Consider the following 24,841-nt stretch of genomic DNA (forward strand, 5'->3'; position numbering starts at 1 on the left):
TTTCTAGAATGCCTGATGTTGATGTTGAGGAAGGCCAATTTAGACCAAATATTGTTCCATCAAAACTAAAAAACCAAAATATCATGGAGAACCTTGAAACGAAGTTGGACCATTTACAAGTTTCACAAAAACAACAGATGAGAGAATTAATTTTAAAATTTAAAAATCTGTTCCCAGATGTTCCAAACAGAACATCGATAATTACCCATGATGTTGATGTTGGGGATGCAAAACCAATCAAACAACACCCATATCGAATGAATGTGGAAAAAAATAAACTTGTTGATCAGGAAATAAAATACATGTTGGAAAATGATATTATTAGACATTCTACTTCAAATTGGAGTTCGCCCTGTGTTATTGTACCTAAACCTGATGGAACTGTTAGATTTTGCACAGATTACAGGAAAGTGAATGCTGTAACAAAGTCAGATGCTTACCCTATTCCTAGGGTGGATGATTGCATAGACAGAGTGGGAAAGGCAAAATTTCTTACAAAGATTGACCTATTAAAAGGGTACTGGTGTGTTCCATTAACAGATAGAGGAAGGGAGATTTCAGCCTTTGTAACCCCTTCTGGATTGTATGAATACAATGTTTTGCCATTTGGAATGAAAAATGCTCCGGCAACATTTCAAAGAATGATTAATTCAGTGATTCATGGGTTAAACCATACAGATGCCTACATTGACGACTTAGTGACTGGGAATGATACATGGGAGGATCACATCTCTGCGTTAGAAAGGTTGTTTGAAAGACTTTCCAAGGCTAACCTTACAGTTAACTTGGCTAAAAGTGAATTTGGCCATGCCACTGTGACGTATCTTGGTTATGTTGTAGGTCAAGGCAAGCAAGCTCCTGTTCAGGCAAAAGTTCAAGCAATATCTGAGTTCCCTATTCCCACAGGTACGAGGACTGTTAGAAGATTTTTGGGAATGGTTGGATATTACCGAAAATTTTGTAAAAATTTTGCTGATATTGCTCTTCCCCTAACTAATCTTCTGAAGAAGGGAGTAAAGTTTGTTTGGACAGATTCTTGTCAAGAAGCATTTGAGAAGCTGAAAGCCATTTTATGCTACCATCCTGTGCTCAGAACACCTGACTTTGAAAAGCCATTTTCATTAGCAGTAGATGCCAGTGATGAAGCTGCAGGAGCTGTGTTATTGCAGAAGGGTGACCTTGATGATATTAACCATCCTGTAGCTTACTTTTCAAAGAAATTTAATGAGCATCAAAAGAATTATTCCACCATAGAGAAAGAATTACTGTCGCTTGTTTTAGCCTTGCAACATTTCAGTGTATATGTTTGCACCGCTCAGAAACCATTGACTGTGTATACAGATCATAACCCATTGGTGTTTCTGAGCCGAGTCAAAAACAAGAACAGAAGGCTGTTAAACTGGAGTTTAATTTTGCAAGAGTTTGATCTCATGATAACTCACATTAAAGGCAAAGATAATGTGATTGCTGATTGTCTTTCCCGATGTTAAATGGGAAACATGTATCTGTACTAATCTGATAGTCTGTAGTTGTGTAGCTTGATAATTATTAACATTACTAACTGTATGCGCGGTTAAATTTTTCTTGGGAAAAATTTTTTTTTAGGTGGGAGGTGTTACGGACTCAGTGAAAGTCCCTTTAAGATAGAGAGTGTGTGTGTATGTGTGTGTGGGGCGTGCTTACGTCAATAGAAGATAAAGGACGTAATGACGTGGTTGAAGAAGTTAGAAGAAGAAGAAGAGAGAGAGAGAAGGGAGAGAGACACCAGCCTGCTTGTTTTTCTCTATCGATGGATGAGAAACAATAACTGTGTTTGCCACTGAAATCCATGTATGGAAGTTGGAAGTAATCCGGTGGAGTTCACTTTGTTGCTGACCTGTAGAAGGAAACAGGTATTTGTGTGTGGACGACCACGGTTCGGATGCTTTTCGGGGTGAGGAAGTCACTACCGAGTAAACACTGAAGTGTCGTTTGGGTTCCATCGTGGAACATTTGGATTTCGTATGTACTCTCTCTATGTTTTTCTACATCTACATCTTATCTTCAGACAACGGTGGTTGTTGAAGAAGCCCTTGCTCATGTTTCACCTTATGGCTTGCGGAACTGAACTTTAAGAACCATTCAGGAACTGGGAGTTTTGGACTTTGTCACACACACACACGAAGAGTTTAGTTTTGGGGTTAACGTGCGAGGTTTAACATTCTTGGATTCTAACATACTAACATTTTTACTTTTATTTTACGTATTATCAATAGTAGTGATTAATAAAATAGTTTTTAACACTGAATCATGCTCAGTGTGTTTCTTTTGTTGCTGGTTTGTGACAAGGTGCTCTGATTTCCAGTGTCTAAAATGTCAGAAGCGAATTTCTGATTACCCCCTCTATCTGGATTTCTAACTGAATGATGATCAGATTATCAGGGTTATAATTAAAGGAGTAATTTTTAATTAAAATAAACTAGTCCATGTTAGAATTACAAAGCAAATTTAAATTTATATCCTTTGATAATCAGTTACAAGAGAAAAATGTACATCTATTGCACTTTTCACATCTGTTTTGGTGGAGTAGTTTTTTTTTAGAGATATCTTTATTAGTCACATGTACATCTAAGCACACAGCGAAATGCATCTTTTGCACAGAGTGTTCTGGGGGCAACCCGCAAGTGTCGTCACGCTTCCGGCGCCGACATAGCATGCCCACAACTCCTAACCAGTACGTCTTTGGAACGTAGGAGGAAACCCACACAGACATGGGGAGAATGTACAAACTCCTTACAGACAGTGGCCGGAATTGAACCCGGGTCGCTGGCGCCGTAATAGCATTACGCTAACCGCTACACTACCGAGCCTGCCAATTTGACTGACATTCTGATTTGGCAAAACATTACCAATGTTTAAAAAACTATTTTATGTTTCTTTCAATGATTGTACCTCGATTTGTGTGAGTGTGGCAATTACCATTTAGATTAGTAACAGACCATTTTATGTATTTGGGTGTTAAAATTACCAAGAAGCATAAGGACCTGTTTAAAGTTAACTAGTTACTTTTAATTGATCACATTAAACAATTATTTACGAAATGGTCCCCATTATCTCTATCATTGATAGGCCGAACTAACGCAGTTAAGATGAATATCTTACCAAAATTTCTATATTTATTTCAGGCGATTCCAACTTTCATCCCGAAATCTTTTTTTGACACTATTGATTCTAAAATTCTTTCATATATATGGCAGAATAAAAACCCAAGGTTAAGTAAGAAATATTTACAAAAATTAAAAAAGGATGGTGGCGTGGCTTTGCCTAACCTTAGATTACATTACTAGGCAATTAATATCAGATATTTAATTTTTTGGGCACATGATTTAGATGTAATTCAATGTCCCAAATGGGTATACCTTGAGTATGAATCCGTGCAAGGATTTTCATTAGTTTCTATTTTAGGAGCCTCACTCCCTTTTGCACTTACAAATTGAGTAAACATATGACTAACCCAATAGTTAAACATACAATACGAATATGGTTTCAATTCCGTAAATTCTTTGGATTGAATAAATTTAACTTATCAAGCCTCAATCAATCTAATTTTTTCTTTGAACAATCCAGAATCAACTCAGCTTTTTCTTTATGGAAAATGAAGGGAATGACATGTTTCCGTGATTATTCATTGATAACTGTTTTTTTAATCTTTTGAACAGTTGTTGAATAAATACAATTTGTCTAGATCACACTTTTTTTGATACTTACAGATTAGAATTTTTTTTAAAAGTTACTATGCTTTCACTTCCTACTCCATATAAAATTGAAATTATGGAAAAAATTTTAGACTTTTATCCCAATCAGAAGGATATAATGTATTATAATTGCATATAATATATTATAATTGCAATAATTTATGATCTAATTATGAAAATACGTCCAGAGACACTTGATAAAATTAAGAATGAATGGGAAAGAGAACTCCAGATACTTTTACCCACAGAAACATGGAAGAAAATTCTTCAATTAGTTAATACATCTTCGATGTGTGCCAGACACTTTTTGATACAATTTAAGGTGGTTCACAGGACCCATATGTCGAAGGACAAGTTAGCCCGTTTTTATCACCATATAAATTCTATATGTAATCAATGTAATTCGGAGGTGGCTTCCCTGAAACATATGTTTTGGTCCTGTCCTCTTCTGGAAAGACATTTTTAACATTATTTCAACTGTACTGAATATTGATTTACAACTTCACCCAATCACTGCAATTTTTGGGCTACCAATGATGGAATCTGGCCACTTATTTGCTGCTGCTTGTCGTATGATTGCCTTTGTTACATTAATGGCCAAGCAATCCATTTTGTTTAAATGGAAGGATCCAATACCTCCCACTACTTTTCAATGGTTTTCTCAAACTATATCATGTTTAAACTTAGAAAAAATTAGGAGTGGCACTGTTGATTCTTTGCTTAAATTTGAGGAAGTTTGGAGTCCATTCATTCAATATTTTCATATGATATAGATCCCTTTTCAATAATCTTTGAACTTAGAGGAGCGGAGTTGACGACATAATAATGCTCTTTGTTCATCAAGAAATATCAGTCCAGTTTTTTTTCTTTTGAAATTTTTTTCAGTTTGTTTCGTTTTATTACTTATAATTTTTTTCGATTTGGGTTTTTTTATATAATAAATCTTTTTCTTTCTCTTATTGATTTTTTTTGTAATATATTCGTTTACTAAGAAACTGTGGGGCCTAGAATATATTTTTTATTCTTTATGACTATGTCATGATTGTCCTCCCGATCTCTTTGTATCACGTGTATAATTACCGGTTATATATATTAATCTGTATTAAGTTGAAAATTAATAAAAAGATGGAAAAAGATTTGTGTGAGTGTAACCCAGTATCTTCCCTATCTCTGTCATATAGTACTTTCAACCTTGGGGGCATTTACAGAGTGAGATTTATGATCAAAACAAGTGAGCTGGCTTGTAAAATTTACTTAAGTCAGTAGTTTGGCATTTAATTTTTAAAGTGATCATCATTAAAATAGCTTAGAGTTCTAAAACAAAAGGTGCTCCAAATTTCACGGCTGTAGATTAATGATAGAACATAGTACAGTGCATCACAGGAACAGCCACTTCATCATCTGTGTTGACTATGATGGCAATCCAAATTAATCCCATCTGCCTACACATGGTCTATATTCCTCCATTTCCTGCCTGTTCATGGGCCTGTCTAAGTGCCTCTTAAATGTTCCTATTGTATCTATTTCCAACACGTCCCCTGGCAAAAAAAATGTTTCTCCTCTTAAAAAAATTTGCCTCTTAAATCTCTTCTAAACCTTCCCCCTCTCACCTTAAAGCTATGCCCTCTAGTATTTGACATTTCCACCCTGAGAAAAAGACTCTGATGATCTACCACATTCTTGTCTCTCATAATTCTATATACTTCTATCAGGTCATCCCTCAGTTTCTGATGCTCCATAGAAAACAATCCAAGTTTCTCCAGCATCTCCTTATAGCTATTATTCTATAATCCAGGAAACATCCTGATAAACCTTTTCTGCATCCTCTCCAAAGCTTCCACATCCTTCCTAAAATGTGACCATCAGAACTGTACGAAATATTCCAAGTGTGGCCTAACTAAAGTTTTATACAACTGCAAAATGACTTCCCAGCTTTTATACTCAACACCTCGACTGATGACAGCAAATATGCTGTACACCACCTTTAACACCCTGTCTACTTGTGTTGCCACTTTCAGCCCAAGCTCCCTCTACATAAATGTTCCTGAGGGCGCTGGCATTTATGATGTACTTTCTTCTTGTGTTTGACCTTCCAAAGTGCAACACCCCATACTTGTCTGGATCAAATTCAACTGCCATTTCCCTGCCCACATTTCCATCTGTTCTATATCCTGCTGAATCTTTAACAATCTTCCTCACTATCCATAACTCTGCCAATTTTTGTGTCATCTGCAAACTTACTTATCAGTCCACCTACATTTTTGGCCAGATCATTTATATATTTATCACAAACAACAGAGGTCCCAGCACTGATACTTGCAGAACACTACTGATCACAGGCTTCCAGTCAGATTTACACCCTTTGCCTTCTATGGCCAAGCCAGTTTTGAATCCAATCTACACATCTCCATGGATCCCACATGGCTTAAATAGTTAACAATATTTCTTCAGTTTGAAGATGCATTATGATATTATTCAAAAAGACAATGAAATGCTAGTATATTGAAACTGCTAAAACATACTTACTAAGTAAAAAATGATTGTAAGCACAACTGAGACAATCATGGTCCGTGGGCCCATAACAGCGATGACATTTTTTGTGACAAGGCCTACAGATCTGGTCCATGTACATATTCAGGGCACAGTCTTTGTGTGTTACACAGTGCCCTTCTCTGTTCTTTATAAATCCTGTTATGCAATGAATGCAGTCTGTTGAATGGGGTCCGTTGCATGTCCTACATGTCTTATCACACTCTACAAATAAAAGAAAATGTACATTATCTGAGGTTCACAATTTGGAATGGTGTTATTAGGCATTAGAGGCAGAGTCATTCAACACGAGAAGAAGCCCTTTACAGCTCAGTGTGTCCATGCCAACCATCAAGCACCCATTTACACTAATCCTAAACTAATCCCATTTTTATTCTCCCCGTATTCCCCACAACTACTCTCACCCACTCATTCTACCACTCACCTACACTCTAGTGACAATTTACCATGGTTAATTAACCTACCAACCCACCGCCCTTTGGGACGTTTGAAGAAACCACAGCACCCAAAGGAAGTCCATGTGATTACAGAGAGAACATGTAAACTCCACAAAGACAGCAACAGAGATCAGCCTGAGTTGCAAGGAAGCAGCTCTACCAGCTGCTGTTAAATGTCAAAGTCAGTCCTAAGACAACCATTTGGGCAGCTGAGATGTTGCAAGTGGTTTTGCCACATAGGTGATTCCTGGGCAGAATATCTGGTGGTGTCCATTTCCCCTTTGGGTCAAGCTTAATGTATCTGATGGTACTGAACCTGATTCCCTTTCAATTGGCCCAGGGCAACGGAGGCCATCGCCTGTCCCTTCAGAACGGTGCTCGTCCATCTCCTGGACCGACTGAGCCATGTTCAACTGCTGTTCACATGGAACCCTTCTCCACTTTGGCCTTCAAAGTTCTTGTTTGAATACCAGTTAACTACTAACCAGGCCTGAGCTAGCTTAGCTTCTGAGATGAGACAAGATCAGACTTCTCCAAAGAAATAACAATATACATTTAGGTATTAGAAAACAGAAATTTAAATGTATAAATATAAATATTCTAGTTTGTGGTTATTGTAAATTAAGTACTTATAAAGGCAAATTTGAACTTGTATATGCTACATTGCCTTTTAATGACACAGACAAAATATACAGCTGCAGAACTACTTCTGCAAGTAAGTTCCAGCAAAACATATCACTCTAACTACGACCCTGTTCTTGCTCCTCCATACCCCAACCAAACTGATTTGGTGGACAATTCCAGCCAAAATAAAGTGCATCATCATGATGCCACTTATTAGAACCAAAGTAGCAGCATCCACATTGTGGCAATGGGAGATTTTCTGACTGCCATTTTCACTACCACCATTCATTGAGCAAACAAATAATACTCTGGCTGCCTGTAGAAGGGTGCACAGGAGAATGGACGGGTGAAGATTTCCATACTGAATCATAAGGGAGAGCAAATACGTAACCACCCCCATAGAATAAAAGGGTTTCAGTTGAAGGTCATTGGGCTAGCTCTATTGGCCTAAGATAGGACCGTTGGTACTTAATTTAGCAATGACGAGACCTCCACTCAATCTAGTGGGACACTTGGATCACTGCTAACTATTAAGTAGTGTTTTAGGAGCCCTTTGTAAGTCTATTGAAATTAAGATCCCATGCACAATATTGTCAAAGAGCTGGAGTGCAATTCTAACTTAAATGTTACTTGGAGTATATGATACACTAGCTTGAACTATTTTTTTACTTCTGACCAACCTAAACAGTGGTTTCTTAAAGGCTGTTTAATAAAAACAACATTCAAAACTTCAATGAATATGTTAAAGTTGAGAGAAGGAGTGTTTCTCCTAGTTCCACAAACAAAATGGTGGTTGATGCCTCAAACTGAAAACACTGCTGATCATCTTCCTCTGCCTCAGACTCAGGTATGTTTCAATGCAGTGAGCAGTATTGCTAGGCCCTACTGACAAGTTGCATTGTTGCTTGATTGACACTCAGCTCCCCTAAGGAAATAATGACAACATTCAGGATTGTCCTCCCAATGTTTGCTCCGAGGCATCACCAGAATCATGTCCAATATGGGGAATTAAATAATTTAGGTCTTCAAATGAATCCAGTTGATTCCTTTATTACTGTTTTGACATTACAGGGTAATTCATTGAATCCAAATGAAAAATGGAAGTAACAGTTTTTATATATATATGTACTTGAAAATTAACTTCAACTGCCCTGAGTTCAGAACTCTGCTTGAGGTTATGCTTTAACCACAAAACAAATTCAATTCTACTTTATGATTAAAGATTTAAAAATGACAGTATTCTTTCTTTGTGTTTTTACAACTCTGGTTATTTCCAATTGAGCTTACCCTGACAACTTATAGTTTTCATGTCAATGTAAGTTCCTCCAGGACAACTTTCCAAACACTGTCCATTGTACATAACTGAAGAAGTGTCAGCACATTCTTCACAGTCATCGGAGTCAGGGCCATTACATGCTGCACATGTGTAATGGCACAAAGTGCATTTAAAGGTCTGAGTGTTTTGAAACCTTCCTTGGGGACAGTCCTCCAAACAGGTATCATTGTGAAAGAAAAAGTATCTGCTGCATTCTATGGAAATCAAACACAATATTAATGTAAGCTTCCAAGGAGTTCATAATACCATGGTAAGCATATAATCTCAGCAAACCAATTCATGCATGAACTATAATTATATATCAAATTTTATTGGAGATATACAATTATAAGAATTAGCTACAACATATTTACAAGACAAAGTTATGGGCACATAAACAAAAGTCCCCTGAAATTGTTTTGCATCATTTTGCATTGAGGTAATCTGACATCTACTAACACATTCTAGAAAACTATGATGTATCATACATTGTTGTCAATCTACTGATTTAATTAAGCACAAAAATCAAATGAGTTTTGTCTCCTGTTTCTGAATTTCCCTTTTGAATCTTTAGATTTGCAATTATGAACTAATTATTTGCAATTATCCCATCTTTCATTTATGATCTTACATGGCTCAATGTGGGAAAAAAGGAGTGTAGTTATCCGAGTTACTGACATACAGTGATAACTCTGCTTGCTAAAAGATGGATACAGAATAAATAATCTAAATGAGATGCCTTTAGTAAGTTTGGTGAATGAATTTTTGTCTGATAAAAAACCATGGACAGGTACAAAACAAAGTTAGGCAATTTTAGGCTAGCATAGTTAGTCTTGAACCTTGTATGATGCAGAATAAGAAAGAAATATAATCTCTCAAATATTGGGAACTTAACCTGCACTTGACTTGGCAGCAAATATGTTCCGTTTGTTACTGTTCACAGTGTAAATTTCAAGAGCACTATTCTCACAAAATAATTTGTATTGAGAAGCCAATACATGCATTACTACTTGTTTTGTCATTATATCAACAATAAGGTGAGTTGGGCCTTGCAATACTATAGTTATACACTTTCAGGTATGGCTCCTGGTTGCTGGCCTGGAGAGATGTATTGCCCACCTTGTATACCACACCACCTTGTTATGTCATTGAAATCAATGGCCAAAACAATCAGATGAGTAGGTGATACTCTCTGGCAGGTTTATAAAAATGCTCTGGGAGTTTTGCTATGAGAAAATCAAAGCAAATGGGATGAAGGAGTAGGAAACAAAGTTCTCGAAAGTGGATTACCAGCAGCCAAACACAAGGAATGAGATAGAGCGAGGAGATTTGAAGCCAATTCAAGGAGTTATGCAAGAACAGCAGCAAAATAATATTGCATAGTTTTAGTTCTCCCAAGATAGACTGGAATGAATGGCATTTATATGTATAGTCAGGAAGGCTTCCTAATCAGGTTCCTAAATCAAAGCACTGCAAGTGCTTGAAATCTGAAAATAAGAAGAGAAAATACTGAAAACACTCAGCTGGTATCTGATGGAAGAAAAATATTAACATGTCAGAGCTGGGGTATTTCATCAGTTCTGACAAAGGGTCCTGGACTTGAAACATTAAGTGGTAATTATTTCTCTTTCCATAGATGCTGCCTGAAATCAGTCCATTTTTGGTAAATCTGGAAAGAAGAATAGCTTAAGTGCACCAAATAACTGATGTGAGAGAAGAACTTTTTACAGCCACAACAGAATAATTCAATATTAATATGGTTAAAAGGAGCCAAGGAGCCATTTGCTAGGCTAGTCACAGGTCACGAGGTGGAGAGAACCCAGAGGATGTTGTGAGGATCAAGGAGAAGTCCGACCTTAAGGAGACACAGCATCATTGGTGGTGATGGAGGAAAATGAGGTTTGCAATTGACAATGGTTGTACTGGGTAGTGATAGCCCTGATGGAAAGGGACAAGGAGAAAAATTAAAGGGAACCTATGGTCATAGGGCATAGTGTCTGGAACCATCCTTAGAAGGTAGATGGTGCAGTGATTTGCTTCACTGAAGCAGATCTCATATCCCTTGGATATAACTCATTGTAAAGGTCTACTTCTATGTGTTTGGTCTGCATCACCCCCAGGTCACAAACATGGCGAAAATGAAGTCAGAATGCAAGTTTGAATCTCATTGGGCACCATCAATTTAAAGCCAATAAAATGCCAATTAACTACAGATTTTGAAGACATTTTTTCACAAAATAATCACAAGAGCATGGAATGCTCTGGCACAGGGAACAGGTTAGGTACACATTGTTTGATCTTTTCAAAGATAAGTGCCAAACATTTGTAGGAGACAGTTACAGACTGGAAAGAGAAAGCTGGGCAGTGGGCTACAGTTTTGAATCATTCAATCAAATTGCTCAATCAGATACAATAGGATTACTGAGCCACTGGAAACTTCTGTAGTTCCTTGATATGTTCACACCAAATATAAAACATTAGCATAACATTTTTATTATATGTTGCAGTCTTTCAAAACAAAAGGACTATGAAACATTGTTTTATTGAAGTGTAGATCATGCAGTCAGTCCTACCTGTACATTTATTCTCATTACACTCTTCACAGTTCATAGGGCAGTGTTTACAAAGTCCATCTGAACTAGCATAATGCTTCTTGGAGCATTTCATTCGACAACTTTTGTTCTCCAGAACAAAGGGCTTGACACAGGACTGGCAGTTTGTGGGACTAACTTCACATTGTTCACAGGCATCATCACACTTTGTGCAGGTATTATCAGCAGTAATAAAATGTTGCCTAACAAAATGAGATATTGTAATTTAGATACATCTTACATAAATAATGATAACAAAATAGAATTCAGTTCAAAGAACAACTACAAGCCATTCGTGGGTAACAAGTGGGTTCCATTTGAACAGATGTCCTTAAGTCAGAAAGTACACAAAGATCACTCAATATGGTAACCATACCTTGACAGTATTGTAATAAATGGCATCAAAGACTGATAACAAAGAACAAGTACCAAAAATGGAGAGAGTGAGGAAACTATTTCTGTCATTCGTAGGAATGAACAGATGTTCGTACGTAGGACTATTGAATGTAATAACATTATGAGAGTTTGTTAGTTCTACAGGTGTCCAAAAGTTGGGTGTTCATAACCCTGGGGCAGCCTGTAATCCAAATAAGTCATTACAGCTTCTCATGATACTTTGTAATGCTTATAGTTCATTAGAAGTGACTGGAAGTAATAACTCTTTAGCAGACTAGAACATTAAAATCTTCTCTAGGGCTACAGTGCAGACATCAAGACATCTAAATAAAGGCCGCAGTATCTTGTGAAGTTTTGATCTTGGTAGCCTATGGCTCCAGTAGTTCAAACCTCAATAAGATCAAACAATTTTGTATGGTAGTTGCATTGATCTGATGGAAAATTTACAGTGCTGCAAATGACTTACAAAACAATGAGGATTTTTGGCCAGTAATTACACTTTTGAAATTGCTGTTTAACAGATGAACATAGACATTGTCCAAAATGAAAAGCTGCAAAGTGATATGGCTTGAGATGGATGATGACAAAAATATTTATCTAGTCTGTTTATGGTCAGTTGATTTATGTTTATTACATCTCATACTTACAAAACTTTAACGAATCCATGAGTAGCATGCAAAATCTCACAATTAAAAAGCAGAAACTAATCCAGTGAAATTGTCCAACAAATTGCTTTGGTTATAAGCATTCTTCCCTCACTAACAATTTCTAATGCCTAAATTAAGGCTTACGAAAATAATTTGTTTAAAAGAAGTGTATTTCAGAATAAGCATCAAAAGCAAAACAAAAATCTGCTAGAAATTCAAAGTAAAGAGAATGTTGGAAAAGCATAATATGACAGGTAGCATCCAAGGAGAGAGTAAACTTACTTTTTTAGGTTGATGGCTTTTCATTAGAATAGAGAAAAGTTAGAAATCTATGTGTTTTAATTTGCAGAAAAAAAGGAGTGTAGAGCAAATAAAGGTTGAGATGGCTGGAGACCAAGAGAGTGAGTGACGTTGCCAGCTGAGAGAGGGTGATAAAGAACTGTTAATTGCAGAGTACCTGTCTGAAAATGTAAGAAAAAGAGGAATGAAAACAGGAGAAAGAGAGAACTATAGATCATGTTGGCAGTGTGAGACACAAAACAATGTACAAGCAAAACTCTGCAGATGGTGGAAATCTGAACTAACTAGAGAAAATGCTGGAAATATATTATAGGTTAGGTAGCGTCCGCAAAGAAATGGTTAACATTACAGATTGATGACCTTCCATCAGAATTGAATACAGTAATTTTGACATAAACAAGAAAGGCTGGTTAACTAAAACTGCTGAATTGATATTGAGACCAGAAGGCTATAATATTTTGAGTTGGAAGATGGGATGCTGTTCCTTGAGCTTCCATTGGAACAGTGCATGGGGAAAGATAGGGGTTAGAGTGCAAGTGGGAATGGACGGCCACCTGGAAGATTATTTTTAGCCTGTGAACTGAAGGGGGGTGCTATGCAAACTGTTCACCCAATCTACATTTGGATTTTCTAATAGGACACCATATCTTGATCATTGTATGCAATATACTAAGTTGGAAGCTGTTTCTCCTCAAGGTATCAATTTGTCTACTGAAAAGCGGCAATAATTGCTGCAGAATTAGAATTCTCTCACTGCAGAATAATTGCTGCAACGTTAGAATTCTGCAACGTGAGCATGTACAGAGTAGAGAATCTCTCAGCTACATCATTAGAATTCTTTCAGTGCAAGAACTTGAGCCATATTAAAACAAAACACATCCAGGAATTGTACAAAGTCCAAATATTTTTAATCATTCTGTGATGAATGCTGCTTGCCAGTGACACAAGTACTGGGCCATTGGAGGTAGGAAGCATTTAAAACAAAAGAGATCACAGTGAAGAGGTGAGAAAGTGGGTGGCATAATGAAGAAAGCAAAGCAATTAGCGATAATAGCAACAGCCAAAAACTTGTGAATTGCTAAGGAGATGGAGAGTGAGTCAAGAGCAAATTTATTTAGCATTAGCTCGAAAAGGTGACTCTGATTTCTAATAGAGAGTCATGTGATCAACTGCTTTCAGCCCTGAAGCAATTGCTTGTCAAACCATGTCAAACTAATTTGGAGATAAACCATCGGAGTAAACAGTCATGCTGTGCTGAGCTTGGAGTGTGTATGTCTGTTCACTTCCTTGCCCACAATGTTACACAAAGAACCCACACACCAGGTGAAAATGAAAGCACAAAACTTACAAACAGAAGTAGCCTTTGGTAGACCCCTCCAAAAATTCTTAAATCTACCGGGCAAAAATTATGTTTTTGTGCAATAGATAATTCTTCCAAATTGTTATATAACTGATGGGAGTGTTGGACGAGGCTGTAGCTTAATTTATGCCAAGCACATTTCCCACTGCCCTTCCATTGTAACTAATATTTTCTAACCCGATGCACTGGGTTTCAGTTATCTTGGAGCAAAAAAACCTGATTTGCAGATGTGATCCATAAAAGTTGGTATGTCACCAAAGACTCTTTTAAAATTTCTACATATGTATGGTGGAGAGCATTCTGACTGGCTGCATCATCACCTGGTTTGGAGGCTTCAATCTGCAGGATCGAAAGAAGCTGCAGAGGGTTGTAGACTCAGCCAGCTCCATCATGGGCACAACTCTCCCCACCATCGACGACATCTTCAAGAGGTGGTGTCTCAAGAAGGTGGCATCCATTGTTAAGGATCCTCACCACCCTGGACATGCCCTCTTCACGTTACTACCATTGGGGAGGAGGTACAGGAGCCTGAAGACCCACACTCAACGTTTCAGGAACAGCTTCTTCCCCTCCGCCATGAGATTTCAAAACAGTCCATGAACCCATGAACACTACCTCACTATTCCGCTTTTGCACTATTTATTTATTTTTGTAACTTATAGTAATTTTTATATCTTAATGTCTTGCACTGTACTGCTGCCACAAAACAACAAATTTCACGACATATGTTAGTGATAATAAACCTGATTCTGATTCTGAGTTAGTAATGAGACTGAATTCTACTTTAGTGCAAAAAAAATCAACGTTCACCTGGTTTGAAACTGTATTCTGTTGTCAACCTTTAGGGATATGGTAAATTCGTTTGAAGCAGTATAGAACCTCCTCCAAGCTTCATGGGTTGGCATATGCCTCAATCATTCAGCTTTATATTTGATGAATTTGACAAAGCAAATGAATGTACTATTTTGATCTACATGCCTTATGCCCTCTGTCCAAATTGCTATTTCTTTCAACCTGAAAACCAGAGTAAATATTCCAAGAATTGATGGAATGTGTTTTCTTAAACAAAGGCAAGATTGTACGGTGTCCACTAAGCACAGGCCACAGGTAGGTGTTCAGAGAGCTCCAAGTATTGGAATTTCAAGGTACTACATCAACTGTTAAACTATCCTGAATTAAAATTAAGTCTTTGAGAGAATTTACTACAGTATCAATAAACAATAAAAATATATTTTCATTACCTTGTTTTTTTTTAAATTTACTTACTGTGGACATTCACTTAGACACTTTCCCATATACAGGTAAAGTGGCTGATGTTGTACTGTGATACATCGCTGACAGTTCGTCTTGTTTCCTGAACAGATCTCACAACCTTCTTCACACTGCTCACACTTTACAGTAATTGGATTCGCGAAGGTTTGATTTGGACAACTCTTGACACATTCTTCATTGTTAAGGTACAATCCTAAGTATTACAAGAATTAATGCTTTTAATTATGAATTATTCTTAAGGCCATATCTAATTCATAGGATGAACTTATGGCAATCTTTCAAAAGAGAGTTAGTAAGAGTTCAAAGCCAGCATGTTCTGCTAAGGGTGAAAAGCAAAGATGGCAAGATTAGGGAACTTTGGATGACAAAGGATATTGAAGATTTGATTAGGAAACAAAAGGAAGCATATGATAGGTATAGGCAACTAGAATCAGATAGGTCTCGAGGGATCTAAAAGGTGTAGGAGAAAACTTAAGAAAACAATGAGGAGGGGAAAAAGGGGCAATGAAACATCATTGCCAGGTAAGACTGATAAGAAAGAACAATTACTAAAAGTGGAGAGAGAGAGGAAACTAGTTATGTCATTCATAAGAATGAATGCATGGACGTACGTAGGATTTTTGAATTTAATAAGATTATGAGAGTTCGTTAGTATCTACGGGTGTGCAAAAGTTGTGTGTTCATAACCCGGGTACAGCCTGTAATCCAAATAAGTCATTCCAGCTTCTCACAATACTTTATTATGCTTATAACTCATCAGAAATGACTGGAAGTACTAAGTCTTCAGCAGACTAGAACATCAATATTTTCTCTAGGGGTGCAGTGAAGGCAGCAAGTCCCATCTAAAAAAGACAACAGTATTTTGTGTAGGTTTGGTCTCGGTGGCCTCTGGCTCCAGTAGTTCCAGCCTCAATAAGGTCAAACATGGTAGTAGCATTGATTGGATGGAAAGTTTCCAGTGCTGTGAAAGACTTACAAAACAATAAGGATTTTTGGGCATAAATTACAATGTTGAAGATGTTGCTTAACACAATGAACATAAGCATGATCCAAAATGAAAAGCTGCAAAGTGATATGGGTTGAGATGGATGGTGACAAAAACATTTATCTAGCCTGTTTAAGGTCAGCTGATTTATGTTTTATATGTTCCTGCAATATGTTTTCTACATAATCAATGCAAGAATTATTAAAAGTAACCATTTTTTATTCCTTGCATGTCTATGACATAAGAACATCTCAGTTGTTAACTATGCTACAATATCTAACTGGATACATCTTCTTAAGACTTCCTGAGAAACCAGTTGTGGCATTACCTTTTAAATAGCTGAATTTAATCTAATGCCTTTATCCTGCCTGAGGACAGGAAAATGAAATACTCAATGTCCCTGGTGGCTGAAAGTATTTGACATGCATTAATCCATCTCAGCTCAGTTCCGAATGGGAATGTCTCCCAACTCAAGAACCTTCAAAATATGGTGGGTTATTGTAACCAAGTTGATTGTTTCACTCACACATGTCATTAAGACTGATAAAGTGGTATGGGGAAAAGTCTTAATTAGGCATGTATATCTGTAGTAGGGACTAAGGGATACTCTAGTGATAAATGGATTTTGAATTTAGTCAATGTCATGCCTGATATCTAAGGGTGCTTGATGTTGGCACCTGATGCCAAAAATAGGAAAGTTTTGGATTGCCCAAATGTGATAAGCCAATCAAAAAAAAACTAGAAAATGTTGCTTTTTGTATGACTTCAAAAGAAAGGAACTACTAATAACAACTTGCCTGAAGGAGACTGGTGCTTTAAAAATAAATAAGATTAAATAGTTTGTTTTCAGTAAGATGCAATCTTGGAGCTTAGTACCTGAAGGACAGCTGGTGCATTCATTCCATCCCTCTCCTGTACACGTCTTGCACAAGTCATCACAGCGAAAACAGGTTCTTTCTTTAGCTAAGTGAAAATTAGAGCACAAGTTTGAAATACTACAGTCAAGAAGTGTTTAGATAAGATAGATGAGATAAGATATCTTTATTTGTCACATGTACATCGAAACACAGTGAAATACATTCTTTTGAGTAGAGTGTTCTGGGGGCAGCCCATAACTGTCGCCACACTTCTGGCGCCAACATAGCATGCACGTAATGTCTTTGGACAATGTACAAACTCCTTACAGAGAATGGCCGGAATTGAACTCAGCTTGCTAGTGCTGTAAAAGTGTTACGCTAACTGCTACAAATCAGTGTTTGTACATTCGTTTGCAATAAGTCCATGAATTTCATCCATGCAGATGAAAAATAACAATAACTTAACCACTTACACAAAACAGACTTTCCTCTGTGCTACAAAGGCGATGCTTACAGTTGTTGTGAGAGATGTGGCAGTGCTACCCACCACAGCATCAGTTATCCACAGCCAATTTATCTGGCAATCCACTCTAGAAGCAATGACCAGACGAGGTGGTACCAAGGAGAGCTGGCCTTACTTTATTACTTCATTAAAGATAAAGTAGATTGTGTTTTTAACATCCAAATCTGAAGGAATTGGAAGGAAAAGGATTGTTGAAAGATCAGAAACAGTTTAAGAAATAGGTATTTTAAAGAAAGGATATGTTTAAGGAGAAATGATAAGGGGTATAGAACATAAAACATTACCGCACAGTACGGGCCTTTTGGCCCATGATGTTGTGTCAATCTATATAAACACCTACTCCATGGCGAGTCTAACCCTTCCTTCCTACACAGCCCATAACCCTCCTTTTTCTTACATCCATGAGCCTAAGAGTCTTTATTTCCCTATTGTATCAGCCTCTACCACCACCCCTGGCAGTGCGTTCCAGGCACCCACCACGCCCTGTGTAAAGAACCTACCTCTGAATCCTGCCATTAACCTCGTACTCCGCCTTCATATTCATTCTTCCAAAGTGTATCACTTCACACTTTTCCAATTGAACTCCATCTGCCACTCCTCCACCTAACTCTGCATCCTGTCTATATCCCATTGTAACCTACGACAACCTTCTACACTATCCACAACACCTCCAACCTTCGTGTCATCTGCAAACTTACCAACCCACCCTTCCACTTTCTCATCCAAGTCATTTATAAAATCAGAAAATGCTGGAAGGACTTAGCAGGTCAGGCAGCAACTGTGGAAATAGAAGCAGTCAATGTTTCAGGTCCAAGACCTTTTGCCAGAACCACTTCTACACTAATGGCTCCAAGGTTCTAAGTAATTGGATTCATTCTCAGACAAGGAGATGGATGGGGTCAATGGGTAGGATTAATAATAGCACTTTGCTCACCCTTCCATTGGATTGTAACTAAAGAATTCATCATGTATATACTGTACCCTGAATGGATCTTGTCACATTTTCCATGCCCACTGTGATGCATTCCAAGCACATAAGAATAGCATGTCAACAAGAATTTTGTCAGTTTAAAGTAAAAATATTCTGTTAATAGTCATAAAATGTTCAGCATTTCCATAATACTTGTTAAGATATAATGATCTGCAATTAAATTTGCTTGTTGGATCTAATTCTTTCATTTTCTGTCCATCCAGTCATTTTCTTATCAGCGATTATCAGTTGCGCTTCACGAGCTGAAAATGGGACTCAGACCTAAATCTAATTTAGTAACCTTCACCACTTTACATTAAGTGCTTAAACTAAATTGAAAGTTTGACTTCTAATTGTTATTTATGTTACTCACCATTCCAGTAGCTTCCATCTGCACAGACTTCCGAAGAAGGTAAAGTGCACATTCCATCTTGAAGTTCTAATGTGTTTTTGCAGGAATCACATTCTTTAAGGCCAGGACCATGGCATGTACTGCATTCGGGGTGGCAGATATCGCAAGTGGCACTATTTTCATTACCATAGTAACCAGGTGTGCATGTACTTACACACCCTAAATCTAAAATAATACAAATAAATTAGCACTTTCTCTCCAAAATAAACAGTATACTTAACTATTTGCCCCTGAATGATTTTCCTATTGCAGTCAGTGGTACAATTGCCTTAATTCAACACTTTTTCTGCTTGAAAAAATATGCAGTATGAGTTAACAAATTTTAATAAGGCTGTGCTAAAGAGTTTTATTTTAAACAGCTCCTGAATGACTGGATAATCAAATTAAACAAGCTTGAAGTAAGAAAAGTCAGGGTATGTTTCCACATGGGTTTCCCAATCCTTCACCATAAATACAACAGAATTGCTAGCGAAATGGTGTAAATAGACTCTGACAGGAGAAATGCTAACATCACATTCACCTGTCAAGTCTTAAAAGAATGTTGTACATTTCAGTGAGTTCAACCTTTCATTCTTCTCAATTTTAGAGAGTATAACCCCAGTCTATTTAATCTTTACTCATAAAACAAAGCCTCATCCCATATAGTTTGCTTTGCTAATTGTTTACTATACCTGCATGTTAACTTTCAAAGAATTGCGTACAAACATTGCTTGGTTCCTCTAAAAACCAATACCTTTCACTTTTTCACCCTATAAAAATGCTCTGCCTTCTATGACAATGATCTTGCACTTTTTCCGCATCTTATTCCATCTGTTATGACCTTACCCATTCACTCAGCCTTTGTATATCCCCTGAACCCTCTCTGCACCCTCTTCACAATCTGCTACCTAGCTTTGTTTTGTCAGTAAACTTGGATCCCATCCAAATCCAAAGACTGTGAACAGCAGGGCCTCAGCAGTGATCTCTGTAGAACCCTACTGATCATAGCCTCCCAGTTAGAAAATGACTTGTTTATTCCCACTCTCTGCTTTCTGTTGGTTAACCAATTTTTAATATATGCCAGAATATAAGCCTAAAAATCATGTACCCTAATTCTGTTTGGTAATCTTTTGTGTGGTCTACTCCTATTTCTTATGTTCTTCTTAAAGGCCTCTGAAAGTCCAAATGTAAAATTTCAATTGTTTTTCCTTTATCCATTACTATTCTCTTGATAATGGATTCCAGCAGAATAGAATGGACCAGCAAATGAATGATTTTTGCCAAGATTAAAGTGATTTTAGATGCAGAAGTAAGTGAAATTCTTTTCCTTCAGTGTTAGAAATGCATGTTCAGAACAAGTTAACTTTTCAGAATAAATTTATTTTGATGTAAAGTATCATCCCAAAATTTGTCACAATTGGACAGATTGGAAAAGAACTGTGAGCTGAAAGGTAAATTAGAAGGATTTGCATTTAGGTATTTGTTTAAGGGATGGAGGTGGACTGAGAGGAGGATAGCAGAAGAATTCAGGGCAAATCCAGAGAGTACAGCCAAGGCAGCCAAAGATTCTGGTCCAAATACTTAGGGGTCTGACAGATTTATTGTAATTTCAGGAGAGTAGGAGAGGGGAAGTTGTTGAAAAATCCTGGAAAAACTGCAAACAGCAGGGGCTGGTGGGAAGCTGCCGGTAGATCACTAACACCCTTGGCAAAGAAACACCTGGAGATATTCCAAGAGACTTTCATTATATATTACCTTATGGCATAGAAGGAGGCCATTTTAACTCATTGAGCTGATGCTAGCTCACAGAGCAATCCCATTCCCCACTACTTTTCCCTGTAACCTATTCTCTCCACATTCCCAGCAAGTCCACCTGGATTCTACCACTTACCTTTATGTCAGCGCCAATTTATAGCAGTCAATTAACCTGCGTGCAGGAGAAAACTATCCCTCCTTCAAAACTCCTCTGGAAAGCCTTGTCAGGCAGCAAAGCCCCGATTCCTATTCTGCCATCTGTCAAAACTATCAAAGCTTTTCGATGCTACTGAATGTCTCCAACATTCAGAAAGATAAAAAAAAACTACCAAAAATGTTTTAAAAAGTTTTTTTTCTTAAAAATATGAAGTAAAATCAACTAAAACACTTGAAAGTGTTTTAAACCAATCACAGGTATCTTTTGAAAAATATAACTTGCTTTATTCTCTCCCTTCTCTTTCAGAGCAATGCAACAAATGAATGGGCTCACAAATCCCGTTTAAATGCAGAGTAGGATAGTCTGAGATGATAAGTTCTGGGAGTCTCAGTAACCTTCTGCTCTACCATTGGGCTTTCTGTGGAATCCGTTAGCAAAGCATGGCTAGGTAATTGTTAGCACTCACTCTGAGAAATGCCAGCAGTTCCATGCTGGAATCCCCCAGTAAAATCCAGGCCAGAACACTTATAAAAACGAATTATTTTTGGAGTACTTTATTGAAAAGAAAAAGTGATTGTTGCCTTCTTGGCCATATGTGCTTACTCTTTTGGCTTCTACTGCCTGTGCTTTTCCTCTAACTTTTGCGAGTCCTCCCTCTTACATCCTCGTGTATCCAACACAAAACTGAAAGACCTTAACTAAACTTGTGCTTTAATAAAGTCATCTATTACTAAGCCTCTCTCTCTCTCTCTGCAACTGTAAATGTTGGTAACTTTACAACTTGACTCCGTAAATCTCATCCCTCTTCCTTTATTTTGCCCATTTCACATATGGGCATTTCACGGATTTCTTTTTCTCTCAGTTGGCTATCCATGCAACTATTTTGCCATTTCCTCCTCTCATCCTATCTGCTTCTCATCAATTTTAGGCCTGAACTTTTGACCAGTCACAGTGCCTTTCTCATACAGTTTTGAAGTGGCCTCTACCCAGCTGCTGCCAGAACCTTTCACCAAAAGATGAAAACCTGATTGCTGAACTCAGGCCTGATTATTGACTGCATCTGTTTTTCTAATGCACCATCCCTCTTCTGAGATCCCCCTACTCCCTGCAAACATATCTGCATCTCAGTCATTACCTCCAACTGTTAACTCGGTATCCTTTCTTAAAAGTTAACAGATGTTCATACCCATCTCTTCTATAACTCCCTATCTGGGTCCCGCAGTACAGTTTATACTCTTCTCTTGGTACCAAATCAGACTTACTCAAAGTTAGAGCTGGCTTTCTTTGTATGTGTTATCCATTCTCTTCAAAATCTGATATAATTGTCCAAGTATTCTTCTGCTGTCCTGTTCCATGGAGTGCCCTATCATACTATTTAACCCATTTGTATCTCCAAAAACAATTACTTTTATTCCTTTCCAATGTCATCTCTGGGTGTTGCAAGGAACTATCCTTGCACCCTCTACCTTATCTACATGTTGCCATTGGTGACAATTCTCAGACATGGATCAGTTTTGACTTGTACATATTTGCCTTGTCTCCTCTAATACATTGTATGATTTTATCTATTGAGAAACAATTGTTCAGATACTCTCCTGATCAGTCTCACTCCTTCCACAAACACCAACTTTCTCAAAAGATGCCTGTTGAATTCTGTCCTGTACTGACTGCTGCTCATTCATCTGTCCCAATCATAATTATTGACAAATATTTTTGTTTAACAATAGGCACTGGTACAAAGTTAATGCATGTACAACAACTTGTTTAATGTTAATTGGAGTTAGAGTCAAATCTAGACTTTGCTTACCCAAGGAGAAGAAACCAGTTTCACACCAATAACACTGATTTTTATCACATTCAATGCAATTCTCATTGCAAGGCTTACACTCCATTGTGTCATCTGATTCATAGGTCTTAGCTGGACATTTTGTGTAACACCATTGATGAAACCTTAAGAAAAAGGATTTTTAACAGAGTAATGTTATGGCCTGGCAAGATTATGACATAGTCAAAATGATAGGTCATTGTAGTGTTCAGAAAGTATGATATTACATTTACATCATTGACATCTTTTGTAGAAGAATCTCCTGAAATGCAAATGCTTCAATTGTAGTGTCATAGAACTGTACTGCATTGAAACAGGTCCTTTGGCTCACTGTGTCTTCGCCAACCATCATGCCTATCTATACTAATCCCATTTACTTGCATTAATTCCATATCCCTCTATGCCTTGCTCATTCAAATACCTATCAAGATGCCTCTTAAATGTTGTTACTGTTCTTGCCTCCACCACCTCCTCATTCTAGATACCAATGATTCGTTGTGTGAAAAATTTACCCCTCGGATCTCCTTTAAACCTCATCCTTCTCACCACTAAACCCAGACTTCACAATATTAGCAATATATTATGCAGACAAGGAGCTTAACTGTCCAATTCAATGGCTATCCACTATTTCACTCTAATACTGACATGTTCTTTGTTCCACCCACCTTCACTGTTACTTAAGTAACTTGCTGTCTCTCTTTCTTGGTTCTGTTGAAGGGCCTTCAACCTGAATCGTCAACTGGTTTCTCTTTCTACAGATGTTACTTGACTGGCTGAATTCTTCCAACATTTCTATTTTGGTTTCACATTCGAGCATCTGCAGTTTTATTTGTTTTCCATGGTTATTATGGAGTTGCATTTAGATCCCACCAGATAATTAGAGAAGATTTCATTCTTTGAAGGATATTGGTGGATCCAATGTCTTTTTTAAAAACAATAATTTAGTACTTTAATAGTCATCATTGCTGATTCTAGATTTATTAGTGAAATGATCATGCAAGACAGTTGGTTCAAAGGGCAATTAGTGGGAGATGATTAATGTTGGTTTTGTCAGTAATGTCCATCACTGAATCCCTCACTATCAACACGCTGGGGTTAGCATTGTCAAGAAACTGAACTGGAGTAGCCATATACACAATATAGCTACAAGAGCAGGTCAGAGGCTAGGAATCCTGTGGTGAGTAACTCACCTCCTAACTCCCCAAAATCTGTCCACCATTTACAAGGCTCAACTCAAGAGTGTGGTGGAATACTCTCCACTTGCCTGGATGAGTGCAGCAGCAGTTCGTACCATTTACAGGATTCACTGCAGCAACTCACCAAAACTCCTTAGACAGCACCTTCCAAACCTACAACCTCTACCAGCTAGAAGGACAAGGGCAGCAAAAGTGTGGGGACACTCACCACCTGGAAGTTGCCCTCCAAACTACACACCATCCTGACTTGGAAATATATCGCCATTCCTTCAATGTCGCTGAGTTTAAATTTGGAATTCTCTCCCTAACAGCATTTTGGGTTTACCCATAGCACAAGGACTGCAGTGGTTCAAGAAGGCAGCTCACTGCCGCCACCTCATGGACAGATAGGGATGGGCAAAAAAATGCTGGCTCAGACTGCATAGCCCAAATCTCTTGAATAAACATAAAAAATCCATGAATAAATAACATAACTCTTCAAGTGTGCATTAAAGAGTCAGCCATCTGATATTTCTTTTTAAATGACTGCTGTGATGGGCGGATGTTGAGTCATAGAGTCGTACAGCACAGAAAGAGGCCCTTCGACGAACCACGTCCATGCCAACCTTTTTGCTCATCTATACTAATCACATCTGTCTGTATTAGGACTGTATCCTTCTATGTCTGACCTATTTAAATGTTTGTCTAAATGCTTCTAAAACTTAGTTATTGCATCTAATTCCTCTGGAAGTGCTTTCCAATATCGGACATTTTCTGTGTCTTACCCCTCAGATCCCCTTTAAACCCCTTCCTCAACCTAACCCTATGCCCTTTTGCCTTTAGTACGCCTCTCATGGGAAAAAGATTTTGCCAATCTACCCTATCTAAGCCCCTTTTAATCTTCTATACCCCTATCAGGTTGTCCCTCAGCTTCCTTCACTCCAGGAAAAACAAACTCTCCCCAAAACTAAAGTCCT

General features: G+C 37.7%; 1 protein-coding gene across 1 annotated transcript in view; it reads right to left on the reverse strand.

Moving 5' to 3' along the window:
- pcsk5b (proprotein convertase subtilisin/kexin type 5b) overlaps positions 1 to 24,841 on the reverse strand; it is a 293,223-nt gene that overhangs the window by 24,314 nt on the left and 244,068 nt on the right. Inside the window, exons 26-32 of the mRNA XM_052019395.1 lie at positions 22,672 to 22,814; positions 18,935 to 19,138; positions 17,088 to 17,174; positions 15,221 to 15,419; positions 11,234 to 11,454; positions 8,633 to 8,875; positions 6,261 to 6,488 (exon numbers count right to left, since the gene is read on the reverse strand). Coding sequence (XP_051875355.1) covers positions 6,261 to 6,488; positions 8,633 to 8,875; positions 11,234 to 11,454; positions 15,221 to 15,419; positions 17,088 to 17,174; positions 18,935 to 19,138; positions 22,672 to 22,814 — 1,325 coding nt within the window. The remainder of the gene's footprint in view (positions 1 to 6,260; positions 6,489 to 8,632; positions 8,876 to 11,233; positions 11,455 to 15,220; positions 15,420 to 17,087; positions 17,175 to 18,934; positions 19,139 to 22,671; positions 22,815 to 24,841) is intronic.

The sequence above is a fragment of the Pristis pectinata genome, chromosome 7 (assembly GCF_009764475.1).
Source record: "Pristis pectinata isolate sPriPec2 chromosome 7, sPriPec2.1.pri, whole genome shotgun sequence".
NCBI classification, from domain to species: domain Eukaryota; kingdom Metazoa; phylum Chordata; class Chondrichthyes; order Rhinopristiformes; family Pristidae; genus Pristis; species Pristis pectinata.